The sequence below is a fragment of the Eubalaena glacialis genome, chromosome 1 (genome assembly GCF_028564815.1).
Source record: "Eubalaena glacialis isolate mEubGla1 chromosome 1, mEubGla1.1.hap2.+ XY, whole genome shotgun sequence".
Lineage (NCBI taxonomy): Eukaryota > Metazoa > Chordata > Mammalia > Artiodactyla > Balaenidae > Eubalaena > Eubalaena glacialis.
The window spans coordinates 22922245-22936096 of NC_083716.1; the positions used below are offsets into that span (position 1 = coordinate 22922245).

A 13852-nucleotide genomic window follows, 5' to 3' on the forward strand; every position below is an offset into this window, starting at 1 on the left:
GGAAGCTTATTGTCTCAGGTAGAAATGTCTGTAGTGCTTCCCAGTTGGTTCCCTTGAGACACACTGAGCAGTACTGGTGATGAAAGAGGGGGTGCTTCGATCACAGCCACAGCTCCCACTCCGTGAGCACAGTCCGGCCAGACACAGGACTGAACACATTTCCCGACCGAGGTTTTAAGTCCTCATAACCGCTGGCAGGATGGCTCCTGTTTATTCCCATTTTACAGATTTGAGAAGTAAGGTGATTTGCTTAGGTTTACCAAGCTAAGCCTGCATTTAAACCCTTGTTCCCCTGCTCCAAGCCTGGCCTTTAAAAAGCAGCTTCCCTTCCTTAGAGCAGCGCAGGGGGCATGGGAATTGCATTATTCCAAGCAGCAGCTGTTGCAGAGAGAGAGATGCTTAAAAAGAGCAGCACAGTGTCCTAATTACCTGTGGCTAGGAAAACATCTGTGTGGGAAAAGTAATGAAATTAATTCTAAAGTCTAGCAGTTGCCTACATTAATTGATGTTAATTAATGCCAAATTACAAGATACTTCCTATGGAATTGCATCACACACTCACCAGAATTGAATATGGAAAGAGTTCATCATGCTTAATGTTATTACAGCAAGCCCCAAGGGGAATAAGAATGATTGGTCCCTCAATATGAAGTGCAGCCAGTTTCTTTCTGTTTCCATTAGGAGGGGAAGGAGAACAAACCAGGAGCAGTTTACCACAGGCAGGCCGTTGGGAATTGATCAGTTCCCCTTCAGCTTGCAAATTTCACTTTGAACCTCTCCAAGAAAGACATGGTTTCAAGACCTCTTCCTGGGGCTTTTCTGGGGTCCCTCCGTTGTACATTTTGTAATTCTCTGCTCAAGAACAGCTCATTACACAGCTCTGCCTCAGTATGTGGCATGGGGAGTGGAGAGAGAGAGAACAAGCAAAGGAATTAGAGACGGTTCTCTCATTCTTGCGAGCAGGATCCCACAAGCCCACCATGACCCCTGGCCCCTTTCCCTGGCCGACAGGTGCTGACCAAAGATTTGACACTGGTTGTCTACCTCTCTCACATCACTGCCTCTACGCAAGTGTTGACATCTCATATATATCTTTTATTCATTTTCCCCACGTAAACATACATATATAGACATCTATATATACCACTTGCACAAAATCGTGTCCATATGCACATATTTTGGTAACCTACTTTTAAAAAAGTTTTATTTTGGAATAATTTTAGATAAACAGAGAAGTTACCAAGATAGTGCAGCTTCACCCGGCTTCTCCTAATGTTAACATCTTATACACCATGTTCTCTTTCTCAAAGCTAAGAAATTAACATTGATACAACATTATTAATTGGTAAGCTATTATTTTTATGATATAAAATGCATTAAGCATTTCCATAATTCCTCATATATACTCTAGAGGCAGGATTTTAATAGCAAACTATGCATGTGCCACAGACTATTTAGTTGTTCCTCAATTGTTGGCCATTTTGTTTTCTCTTATTTTTTTAAATTATAAACAACACTATGATGAATATCAAAGTAGATAAATCTTGGCATAGATCATTAATTATTTCTTCAAGTCGAATTCTCAGAAATGAACCCGAAAAGATGTTGGTCCATATTGCCAAATGACCCCGCACAAAAATACAAACGTACAGGCTTTTTTCTTTTTTTTTTTAATCTATGTATGTCCATTTATACTTGGAAGCCAAAACATGCTTAACAAAAATTGGCCCCAACCAATTGGTTGCATTATTTTCACTATGCAACATAGTGGAAATAAACCAGACTTGGAGGCCAACCAACCCAGTTTGAAACCACATACTGCCATTTCTATAATCTCTTGGAGCTTCATTCTCTTTATCTGCAAAATCAGTTGATAAATTATACTCTATAGTATTGTGAAGATTAAATGTACCAAATAAGTGTGAACATGCTTTAGAGTACTTGGCACATAGATGTTCAACAAATATTAGTTTCCCTGTTCTTTTAATTTCTCCCCAGATCCCTCAGATTCATAATTTTTGTATAGGTGAGTTATAAATGTGAAAAGTTTATTTTTATATTTTCCATCTTATTCTTGCTCAGGGACCTTTGAAGAGGAAGTTGAGGTCTTAAGAAAGAAACTATTGGACACCATTATAGATAAAACAAGCACTGTGTATTCATCAAGAAGTCCTCATGAGGTGGCAGTCTGAGAAATTCTAATTGGAAGTTGTATTTGTAATTTGAAGCCTGAGCCTTCCTAATCCTGAACCTTTGATTCAAATTGTTTTCATTCATTATCTCATATAACAAGAAGCACAGAGACAGGGCAACCCTGGGTTCAGTATAATCAGTAACTCAATGATGCCATCAGGGAACAGGTCCTTCCACCTCTTCATCATACTCATTGTGTAAGCTTAACTGTCAGACTCCTCCATGCACAAGAAGGCTAGAGCAGTCCCAGACATCATGTTGACTCAGTGTTGTATGGTAGCAGAAGGTCTTCTGCTGTGCCTCCCTGTAGCCCCTTAAAATATCTCTTTCACTTCTTATTTACTAGAACTGGTTTAAATGGCTTTTCCTAAAGCAAATGATGGCAAGTAGAGTGGGCATAGACTCAAGAGGATTATTCCCTGCACATCAGAGCTTCTGATTCGTGTGGAAGAAAGATGAGCCACCAGGTCCAGTACTGGCTTTTCTGGCAAAGGGGCAGGGAGGAATGAGCATTGGACAGGTTGCCAATAGTACCTGATAGTGAAATATAACTGTAATACTCAAATTCAGTTTTCTTAAGGACAAACTGTGTGCCCCAAACTGATCTAATCATTGTGAAAAGAAGCAAAAGAGGAAATAGGAACATTATAGTTGATAGTAACAACTGACATTTGTACAACTTTGAGTTTCAAAGCATTTAGCATATACATTATTTCAGTAAATTCTTAGAGCCAAACTACAAGATAGTTGACATTGGCATCCTTATTTAATAGACAAAGGTAGCAAGACTCAGGAAGATAATTTCCTTTGAATTATGCAGCTATGACCACACCACAACTCAAGCCCAGGTCTCACAGATGCCAATCTCCATTTCTATGACCCTGAGTTGCCTTTTGAAAAACAGAAGTCAACTAAAGCTGTAAAAGGGTCTGATGGAGTGTGAAATTGTGAGGTACAGATTTTGTGTGCCATGGGGAGAACTGTTCTGGGAAGGGATGAGTCCCAGAAATTCTCTTCAGGGAGAAAGATCATGAGTTATGCCCTAAAATGAAACTATAAGAATGTCTAAGAAAGGAGATAGGGAAGGGAGAGTAAAAGGCTTTTCTTTAGTTTTTCTTTGGAGGACTAGATGGGTTAAAATGCTTGAGAGCTATCGCCATCACCACACATGGCAGCGGGATAAAGGAAGATTGTGGATAAAGGAAGATTGTAGATAAAGCTCTCCTTCCCTCTCCTTAGAGCTTATCAGCAGCTACGTCAGCCATTGGTCAGTTGGAGCAAATGTGCATGCCGCCCCCTAGTGGCACTCCTTGTAGAATACAGGTTTACCCAAGTTCTTCAGTAAAAGTAGTGCTAGAAATTTCCTTCAGGGAAGTCAATTAGTGAATCCTTATATCCAACTCAACATACGATTGCCTACCCCCCATTTCATGTAAATAATCATGTCCTGATTTCTTCATTTGGAAGAGTGGATTTCTTCATACATCTTTGATGTCCTAAAATTAAACTTACCCACTCATTAAGCACCAAAAAAAGGTAAAATAACTTCCTTTTTCATTCAAAAAGATATATTCCAGTAAAGTGGTATGTTCCAAGGAATATTTATTTATTACGTACTATGTGCCTGGAACAGTATTAGAATCTGGAGGTCTAGGAGGGAACAACAAAGACAAAAGAGGTCTCTGTCTTCATGGAGCTTATATTCTAACAGGGAGAGGGGCAGAAATAAATCATGAGCAAGGTGACTTTAGATTGTGATAAATTCCATGAAGGGAATTAACAGGATGGAGTGTTATCGAAAGTAATCATGGAAAACCCTCAGAAGTGACAGTAAGCTGAAATCTAGACCTTCTTTGGGGAACAACCTGGGGAGAAGCAGTTTAGGCAGAGAGAATACAAATGTAAAGCCTCTTAAGTGGTAGAAAGTTTGGCCAAATTCCTGAACATATTGCAGTTTAGATTAGAAGAATCACAGGGAGAGAAGAGACTAGCATGAGGGGCGGTTGAAGCAGTGGTGGTAGAGGGTTTGAATTTATTCTGAGTGCAAGGCGGCAAAGGGAGTTTTAAGTGACATCTGATTCATAGAGAGGGCAGAATAGTTGTGGTTGAAAAACAACGGCAGCCTCCCTCATACAATATACTTCCAGCAACAGGGATCAAATCTATTGAGTTGTTATTAGTGATATGTTTATCACCTGCTATAGTCTCAGGTGAGATGCAGGGTCTTAGTTTAGTCACCTATAAAATGAGGACAAAGTTTTTGAGCTGGGAATCTCCTCTCAATTCTGTTTTATTTCCAATTAGTGATAGAAGAAAAACCTTTATCTTCACATAGCACCTTATTGTTTATAACAACAGCACTTCTAGCGTGAGGTGATTGATGATCTCACATATGTGTGTGTTTCCCAGTTTATTAAAGGTCGAAGTATGGAGGTGAAGCCTATAAATGAGAAAAAATAACTAAGAAGGCACAAGTATTATTGCCAGCTTTTGAAAATATTTTCATTTGGGTTTGGAAGGAAAAAATTTAATTAACAGGAATTTAATATTCTAGGATGACAAGAGTTGGTGGAGGCACTGGGAAATAGTGATGGTGGTGTTGACAGCAAGTGACTAAAATAATACTGATAATACTTTTAACGACAATAATAACAGTAATGTAGTTAATAGAGAATGTGAGGTTTGTTGAAAGGCTTGCAGACAGCAAGAGAAGTAGAGGATGTCCACTCTGACTCTAACATGCTGTGTGTATATCACCCCACCCTCGTTTTTTTCAGATTCACAATACCTAACCTGCCGAATGCAGAACTGCACAGAGACCAGCAGAAACAAACCTTTCCCAGGCTACATTGACCCAGACTCTTTGATTGTCCAGGATGATTATGTGTTTGTTCAGGTATGAAAGATCCACTTCCATCGATTGTGTCAAAGACATTTCCCTTCCCTGCTTCTGTCCCTAATGCAGCCCCTTTGCCTGCTTACACTCCCTGAAAAGCAATAAAGAAAGAAAAAAAAAAAAGCATTATTATTATTTTTTAAACATCTTTATTGGAGTATAATTGCTTTACAATGTTGTATTAGTTGCTGCTCTATAACAAAGTGAATCAGCTGTACATATACATATATCCCCATATCCCCTCCCTCTTGCGTCTCCCTCCCACTCTCCCTATCCCACCCGTCTAGGTGGTCACAAAGCACAGAGCTGATCTCTCTGTGCTATGCAGCTGCTTCCCACTAGCTATCTATTTTACATTTGGTAGTGTATATATGTCCATGCCACTCTCTCACTTCGTCCCAGCTTACCCTTCCCCCCCACCAAGGCATTATTTTTTTTAACAAAAGGAACATTACCAATTTGAAGCTTCTATACTAACAGAATAGTAATTCCTTCCTTGGGGCGGTGTCTGGAGGACTTGTCAACGTGGGGTCCTGGAGGCATTGCTCAGAAGACTCAGGCTGTCTCCAGAGCCAGGCACCCTTGCAGTCATCCCCGTCACCTGCGTTCTAAAGAAGCTCCCTTCGCTCAGCCAGAGGACCGAGCAGATATGTCAGTTTCTTCCTATCAGGAGAGCAGTCAGCCCACACGCCCCTCTTGAGTACCCACCTTCAAAATAGAGAAACAGGCAGTAGCAGGAAGCTGTGGGGTGGCTGGAGGTGGTGCGAGGCAGAGCTGAGGGAGCATGATCGGCCTTTGCTGTTTACAGGCACGACTGTGATCAGGGTCAAGAGAACTTAGAGGAGACGAATTCAGACAGGTTTCTCACCTGCGCAAGAGTGGGAAACAACCCGAGAAGCTGAGGGTTCAGGAGTGGTTAGAAGAGAGAAGGAACAAGAATGCTTTGTTTCTTTCCCCATTTAAGGACAAATTTAGGCTTGTTTGGAGAAAACATTTAAAAATTCCTTGGGCTTCCCTGGTGGCGCAGTGGTTGAGAATCTGCCTGCCAATGCAGGGGACACGGGTTCGAGCCCTGGTCTGGGAAGATCCCACGTTCCTCGGAGCAACTGGGCCCGTGAGCCACAATTACTGAGCCTGCGCATCTGGAGCCTGTGCTCCGCAACAAGAGAGGCCGCGATAGTGAGAGGCCCGCGCACCGCGATGAAGAGTGGCCCCCGCTTGCCGCAACTAGAGAAAGCCCTCACACAGAAACGAAGACCCAACACAGCCATAAATAAATAAATAAATAAATAAAAATTTAAAAAAAAGAGTAATCTTTAAAAACAAAAAAAAACACACAAAAAAACCCCAAAATTCCTTTACTGCTTTCCATGTTAAAATTGACAAAGGTACAATTGCTAAATAGTTGATATATATAAATATATATACAGTTTCGCTGTGATTGAGACATTCTAGATACTAGTATGTTTACTTGGACAAGAAATCATAATTTAGAATATTTAATCCCATGTATTGGGAAGTAAATGTTCAAATTCCTTACTATCAACCTATGTACTTTAAAAATAGTTCACAATTACACACACACACACTTCCTTTTCCTCTAGGAAAATGAATAATGAGCACTCTGATAACTTCAGCATCAAATTATCAAGTGACATTAAAATGGGAAATGGTTACCCATATTGGTTCTATGTATAAATCATTTCTCTATCAGTGTTGCTTCCAGGGACCTTTCCTGTTTTCTAGTAACAGTTTATAATCCACATATATGACTCACAAATGAAAATCAATTGTGCATTTAGAGTTTTATATATTTTCTACCCAGGCCACTATGAACATATAACCCGTCACTAGGACTAAGAGGTGGTCTGGCTGCGTCATGGTGAATATGATAACTTTCCAGTCACATTTTTATGTGTCTGGTGAAAATTCACCCAGAGCATTTGTTGACATTCTGAGTATGCAAACTCCAGATGACTTCAAAGTCCAGATGTTTACATGGGTTAAGAGTAGCAACAGGAATTCATAGAAACTGAGAGTAAAAAGGTGCTTTTCAGGGACTGGGGGCTAGGGATATGGGGAGATGCCAGTCGAAGGGGGTACATGTCCAGTTATATGATGAATAAGTAATAAACAGCATGGTGGCTATACTGTATTATATACTTGAAAGTTGTTAAGAGAATAGATCTGAAATTTTATCACACACATAGACACAAAATCTTAATTAAGTAAAAGGATGGAGGTGTTAACTAACCTTATTTGAGGTAATCATTTCACAATATATACATATCAAATCATCATATTGTACACTTTAAACTTGCATGTGCTACATGTCAATAGTATCTCAATAAAGCTGGAGAAAGAGAGTGGCTCCGAAGGAGAAAGAGAGTGGCAGTGCACCGCTGACAGCCTGCACATCATGGTACTCAGCTGAGTTGGAGACCACAGCGCTTCTCACCCTCCCTCAGACTCACGGGGTTCTTTGGGCTGTACATTCTGGGCAGACCTTGGGGAGATAGCTCACCATTCGTTCTCTTCTGGGAGGTTGAGGTCTAGAATGATTTTGAACCACGATCCTGGCTTGGATTTTCATCTAACACATCAGCAGCACTGCTGTGTGTGGGACATGCTCACAGCCAGCAGTGTGACTGCACAAAACTGGAATTCAGTGCCGAGATGGGGGCTCCCATTCTGCCACCATGTGACCTGGACCGTTCCCTTCTGATCTGGCCCAGGGACCTGTTTGTGTGGTCAAAGTCTTGGGGCTAGATGGCTGGGCTGGTGAGGGACACAGATCCAATATACCCTAAGGCTTGTATTATTAAAAAAAAAAAAATTGCTATAAATGTTTCCTGACTTCTGCACCGCAGGGCAAATTGAAGAATTGTATTTTTGTGCAGTGGGTTCACTTTGGGCCTCTGAACTCACATACACTGTCTAAGTTGTTTTTGAACTGAATGCCAATTCTTTACACTGGCCCACAGTACTCACTTACGCTGTTGTGTTGGCAGCTACCCTCTTCCATTCAGGGGCTGTCCTTCTGTGACCTGTAACTGTCGTAGTAGCTCTTCTTACACCCTTTATGTTTATGTTCCAGCTGACATCAGGAGGACGGCCACACTACTACGTTTCCTACCGAAGGAATGCGTTTGCCCAAATGAAGCTGCCCAAATATGCTTTGCCCAAGGTATGGCCTGAATCAATTTCTCTATTTCAGTATCTACTCTTTTTCCCAAGGACCCTTTCAGTCTCTCGTAGTTATTTATTTCTTTTCATCTTCCATCTCTGTTTCTCAAGTTCACTTCCTTACTTTCTTTTTCGCCAACCTCCTTATCCTCCTTTCTCAGTGGTCCATCCCTCCCTCCCCCACCTCTCTCTTTCTCTCTTTTTCTTTCTCTAATTCTTTGGAATTCTTGCTGTAGGAGCATCTGAGTAAATTGATAACTGATTTGCTTTTGCTTTGCAAGTGGGATGTATTGGTTTTCTAGCAGGACAGAAACTATGCTTTGGATACACAGTATATCAGTGCAACAGGTATGATACATCTATATACCATTTTGTTGTTATTAATCATGGAGAGGTGATGCAGCTATGTAGCATCCAACATTTGCTTTCTTTCCCAGTGGAACTTACGAGACTGGTTGTCTTTAGGGTTTGGAGACACAGCTAATTTTTTAGACTTTCTCAAAGACATACTCCTTTAAAAAGAGTGGCAAACAAAAGTTAAAGACTCCCAACCGCTAACATCCCCAGGCTCTGTCTCCACAAACACTGAAGAACTGCGTTAATATTGGAGCGCCACCTAGTGGAGGTGAAACTGACTTGGGAGCTCAAAGCTGTGGATTTGAGGTCTTGCTGCCACTGTGATGTACTTTAAGTAGCCAGAAATTGTTAATGTATGGTGCCTTTTTTTTTTCTAGCAACAACCACTGACATGTGAGTGTTTTTATTTTTAAATTTTTTATTGAAGTATAGTTGATTTACAATATTATATTAGCTTCAGGTATACAACATAGTGAGTCAATATTTTTATAGATTACAAAATAGTGGTTATATTTTCCTGTGCTGTGCAATATATCCTTGTTGCTTATTTATTTTATACATAGTAGTTTATATCTCTTAATCCCATACCTCTATCTAGCTGCTCTACCCTTCCCTTTGCCCACAGGTAACCACTAGTTTGTTCTCTATATCTGTGAGTCTGTTTGTTTTTTTAATATACATTCATTTGTTTTACTTTTTAGATTCCACATACAAGCTATAACATAGAGGATTTGTCTTTCTCTTTCTGACTTATTTCACTAAGCATAATACTCCCTAGGTCCATCCATGTTGTCACAAAAGGCAAAATTTCATTCTTTTTTATGGCTGAGTAATATTCCATCAAACACACACACACACACACACACACATATCTTCTTTATCCATTCATCTGCTAATGGGCACTTTGGTTGCCTCCATATCTTGGCAATTGTAAATAATACTTCTATGAACATTCAGGTGCATTTATCTTTTTGAATTAGTGTTTTTGTTTTCTTTGGCTATATACCCAGCAGTGGAATTGCTGGATCATATGGTAGTTCTATTTTTAGTTTTTTGAGGAAATGCCATACTGTTTTCAACAGTGACTGCACCAATTTACATTCCCACCAACAGTGTAGGAGGGTTCTCTTTTCTCTATATCCTCCCGAACATTTGTTATTTGTAGACTTTTTGATGATGGCCATTCTGACAGGTGTGCCTTGATCATAGAACAAGGGAGATGTGTGTGGCTGTAAGAAGGGGACTGTGTAGGTTTAAATATAGCTCAGCTTTGAAACGTTTGGTTGAACAAAGAACATAAATAACTTTTTTTCAATTGTGTTTTCATGACTCTTTGTCTTGTATTTTTATCCATGACTTTGTAGTTTGCTATCTTGGACCAACATCAGCTGCCTGCCCAGGGAATCTGTGATAGATATAGCACAAGGGTGCTGCAGGTCTCCTCTCCCAGGAGAGCCAGTGGCTTCTCCAGGCAGAATTCTCGTCCTTGGCCATCACTCTGCCCCTAACCCTAGCACAGTGAAAAGTGAGCTGTAAACCTCAGCCCATTAGAGATAATAACACACATTAAATTACACTATTAACTGCAAAGAACTATTTCCATGTTAGTAGTTATTTTTTTCAGCTGCTAAGAGATTAATGACAGTGGAAATTGCCCAGAACTATACGCCTATGCCTGTATATGTTTAAATGCTCCTTGCTCTTGATTTGGCTTAAAACATTTTCCAAAAAGACAAACACAACATTGGAGTTGTGCCTTAGATGAGAATTGGGTAACGTCAGTATGTAAAAGAAAAATTGAGTGTTGTTAAAATTACCCTTGATAATCTTTTAGGGAGGTCCATGAGGGAGATGATCATGTTACCTTGGTAAGTCCAACAGAGCTGGTGGTGGTTTTGTTTTGTTTTGTTTTTGTTGTTTTGTTTTTTTCACTTGAGCACTGAAATAAATTGCTGTCTTTGACCAATAAATGAAGTAGTTGGCTTGCAAGATTTTCACCTTTAAAAACAAGAGCATACTCAAGGCAGTGAGATGCTGCCGTTCAAGAGGCAAGTGGGAATTGGGACCACATCAGGAAACAGCAGTTTCAAGCCACTCATCTCATGCTTACTTACTCTTGGGAATATACTTTTTGAGTGGAAGAAGTTTCAGCCAAACCAGATGCTTCTTGCTGCAGATTTGAGGCTAGAACTTGAATCTCCTGACTCCCAAACTGGCATTCCTTGTATTACACTTTTCTACCCTCTAAATAAATTAATAGATTCTATTACTAAAAGGGAGCAGCACCCACCCCCCAAATTTTTATATACTGAGGAGCATCCAGAGAAAAAGTCCCATTGACCTATGCAACCTCAGAATGGTATTTTAAAACAAAGGAACCACTTGGCCCCTTGGCCGGAGTGTTGGGAAACACATACTGTGCATGGCTTGTTCATAGCCATCACGCCGATCACTGTTGACAGCTGCCCCCAGTGGCATCTTGCCAATCTGGAAGGAAGAGTTTGAGTCTGAGCCTGAATTGGCTGTCTGGCCCCTCCCACACTCTCCCAAATGAGCATGTTCCATTAGTCAGCCTCATCTGAGGTCTGAGGGTAGAATGGGGTGATTAATTTAGCTCGTCCCCAGAAAACTCGGAACCACTACAACGAATGAATGTACTATTTGGTCCAAGTGGGTGTTTATTATTTAAGGCAATGAGATGCCTCATTACAATCCCATTACACCTTCAAAGAGAAGCCCCAGCTTGGGTGGAGTGATCCATGGCAAAGATGCATGTATTTCAGGACCCTCTATCAAAGCAGGGCTGCTGCAGCTGGAAAGGAACAAAGCTTCATGCCCACCAAAGGAACTGAGACAAACCTGCACTTACATGCTCAGATTTTCTTTAATCATCCCCTGCCATTGTATCAACTCTTGAAAGACTGAGGTTACCCTGAGCTGTATTAAAAAAAATTAATATAACGGTAAAGATGACCAGAGAGGAGGGTGGGGAGATTTTAATATTGCTGTTACCATTAAGAGTGTGAGGCCCTCCAGACAGGGAGACCTAGTGACAGTTTTCCTCCCTTACCATACTTGGAGCTCATTCTGAGCTACTCGAGTGAGATAAATGAGGCAACACATATGAAAGTGCTTTGAGCATTTTGGAGGACAGATACTCTATAAAAGTAAGGTAATATTAGTATTAGTATGGATCTAGTTGTCTGTGTTGGAGAAGATCGATGTGAACTGGGGTGTGGGTGATGAAAAGGCTGCTTGATTCACAGCGAGAGACCCTAATTCCAGACCTAGATCTGTCATTCCCCTGCTTTGAACCTTGGGCTGGTTTGTCAATTTCTCTTTCTTTTTTTTTTACATTTTTAAAATATGGAGCTTAGATTCACAATAATACTTTCTCAAACTCATTACTCAATAAAATGCCCTTAGAGATGCTTCATGAAAATTTGGTTCTATGATCGTGAGTTTAAAAAAAGAAATAAACTCTGTTCCATGCTCCTTGCCTAGAGACTAACAGAAGCTCGCTGGTATGTTAAAGGCTCTAGGATGTCCTGTGAGCAAGAAAGCTGTATAGTTAGCATTAATCAAAACGTTTTACAAAAGGATCCATTCAAAAAAAATCTATTAAAATCCAACAATACTGGTGTCCTATGGAACAGATGTTGGGAAGTGCTCTAGAACATCTCAGAGTTCACTTCTTGGTCTAAAATTTTGTATCTCAGTATAAGCTTTCAACATAAAGTGCCATTTTGGGTGAAATAGCATATTTTCCTGATATAGGCGCGTGTAGGCAAGAAGAAAAAGGAAAGATGGCATTTAAATATGTCAGACGTTTCAGTTAAAATATTTAAGACCAACATAGTTTTTAAACAGTCTTTTCAATGTAATTAGATTATATATAGAGAGAGATCTGCCCTTGGCCCTTATCTAGCGATGGCCATTTAATCTGTTTTTGTTCTGTTACTAGTTCTCTAAGTGACTTAAGTACTTGATGCATCTGTGTTTTGCATTCTACACCGACCAAGGAAAAGTTTGAGTGGGCTGCGGTAGTATGGATGATTTACTCTGGCCCCTAGGATTATTTAATGGGTCCAAAGGCACAGTTATGCAGGGACCAGGTTACTGCTGAAATATTTTAACTTGAATTCAGGGATGAAGCTACATCCTGCTAACAAGGAAGGAAACATGAATTGGGAGTAGTTGTTTAAGGGTTCTAAATGGTAGGGTAAGGATTTTGATCTTTGTCCTATAGGAAATGGGGAGCCATAGAAGGTTTGGCCCTCAGTGGATGAATGGCCTTCGGACTAGTTTCCACAGTTAATTCCCTTGATTAGAAAGAAACAAAACATTTGGATGAACCACTTTTTGTTAAGTGTATTAGTTAGCACCCTAATATTTGCAATGAACAGAAAGGCCAAATCAACCTTGCTTAATCAACAAAGGGGATTTAGGGTTTGCTTAACAGAAAATAGCTAGCATGTATGGAGCAGATGCTAACACCAGGCACTGTGGTTAAATGCTTAACACTTACTAACTGATTTAATCCTCACAACTCCATGAAGGGCATACTATTATCTCTGGTTTACAGGTGGAAATCCTGAGGCACAAAGTTCCGTTGGCACAGCTGAATGACAGAGCCGGGATTTGAACTCAAGTAGTTTTATTTCAAAGACTATTCTTTTAATCATTTTGCTCTACTGTCCTCTCTAACTAAACAAGTTTATGGGTGGGCAGGCTCCTTAGATATCCACATTCAGAGACTCAAAGAGTATCATAGAATTTGGACCATCTCTCTCCACCTTTTGAGCCTATTTTTCCAAGATTGGCTTATCCTCTGCCTCCAAGATATGTCTCCATCAGATCTAGACTTTATTTTTATTCCAACTGCTTACAAACTAACAGTAAAAAATAACTTTTCTCTCTCTCTCTAATAATTCCACAGTCATTCTAGCATCATGTCTTACTGATTTTGCCATCACTGATCCAATCACTGTCATCAGGAAAATGGAATTTTCTGAGTGCTAGGCCTACAAGATCACTTCTGGTGCTGAGGGTGGGAGAAAGTAGCAAAGACTGAGCATAGGGAGGAAATTTGCCTGAGAAGGATGAGAATGCTTTTTCAAAGAACATCAAGCTACAGCTGCCAGAAGAAATGTACATAGGCGTTGGGCAGATATAAGATATGGCCAACTTTTATACCAAACCTTAGTTTGCATTATCAAC

At 40.2% G+C, this 13852-nt stretch overlaps 1 protein-coding gene across 5 annotated transcripts in view; it reads left to right on the top strand.

Moving 5' to 3' along the window:
- Positions 1-13852, top strand: part of SORCS1 (sortilin related VPS10 domain containing receptor 1) — a 559510-nt gene that overhangs the window by 409139 nt on the left and 136519 nt on the right. For all 5 annotated transcript variants that reach the window (XR_009701631.1, XM_061197256.1, XM_061197118.1 and 2 more), the window contains exons 7-8: positions 4971-5089; positions 8187-8276. Coding sequence is in view for 4 of the 5 variants with exons in the window: in XM_061197256.1 (XP_061053239.1) it covers positions 4971-5089; positions 8187-8276 (209 nt within the window). In the remaining variant the exon portion in view is untranslated. The remainder of the gene's footprint in view (positions 1-4970; positions 5090-8186; positions 8277-13852) is intronic.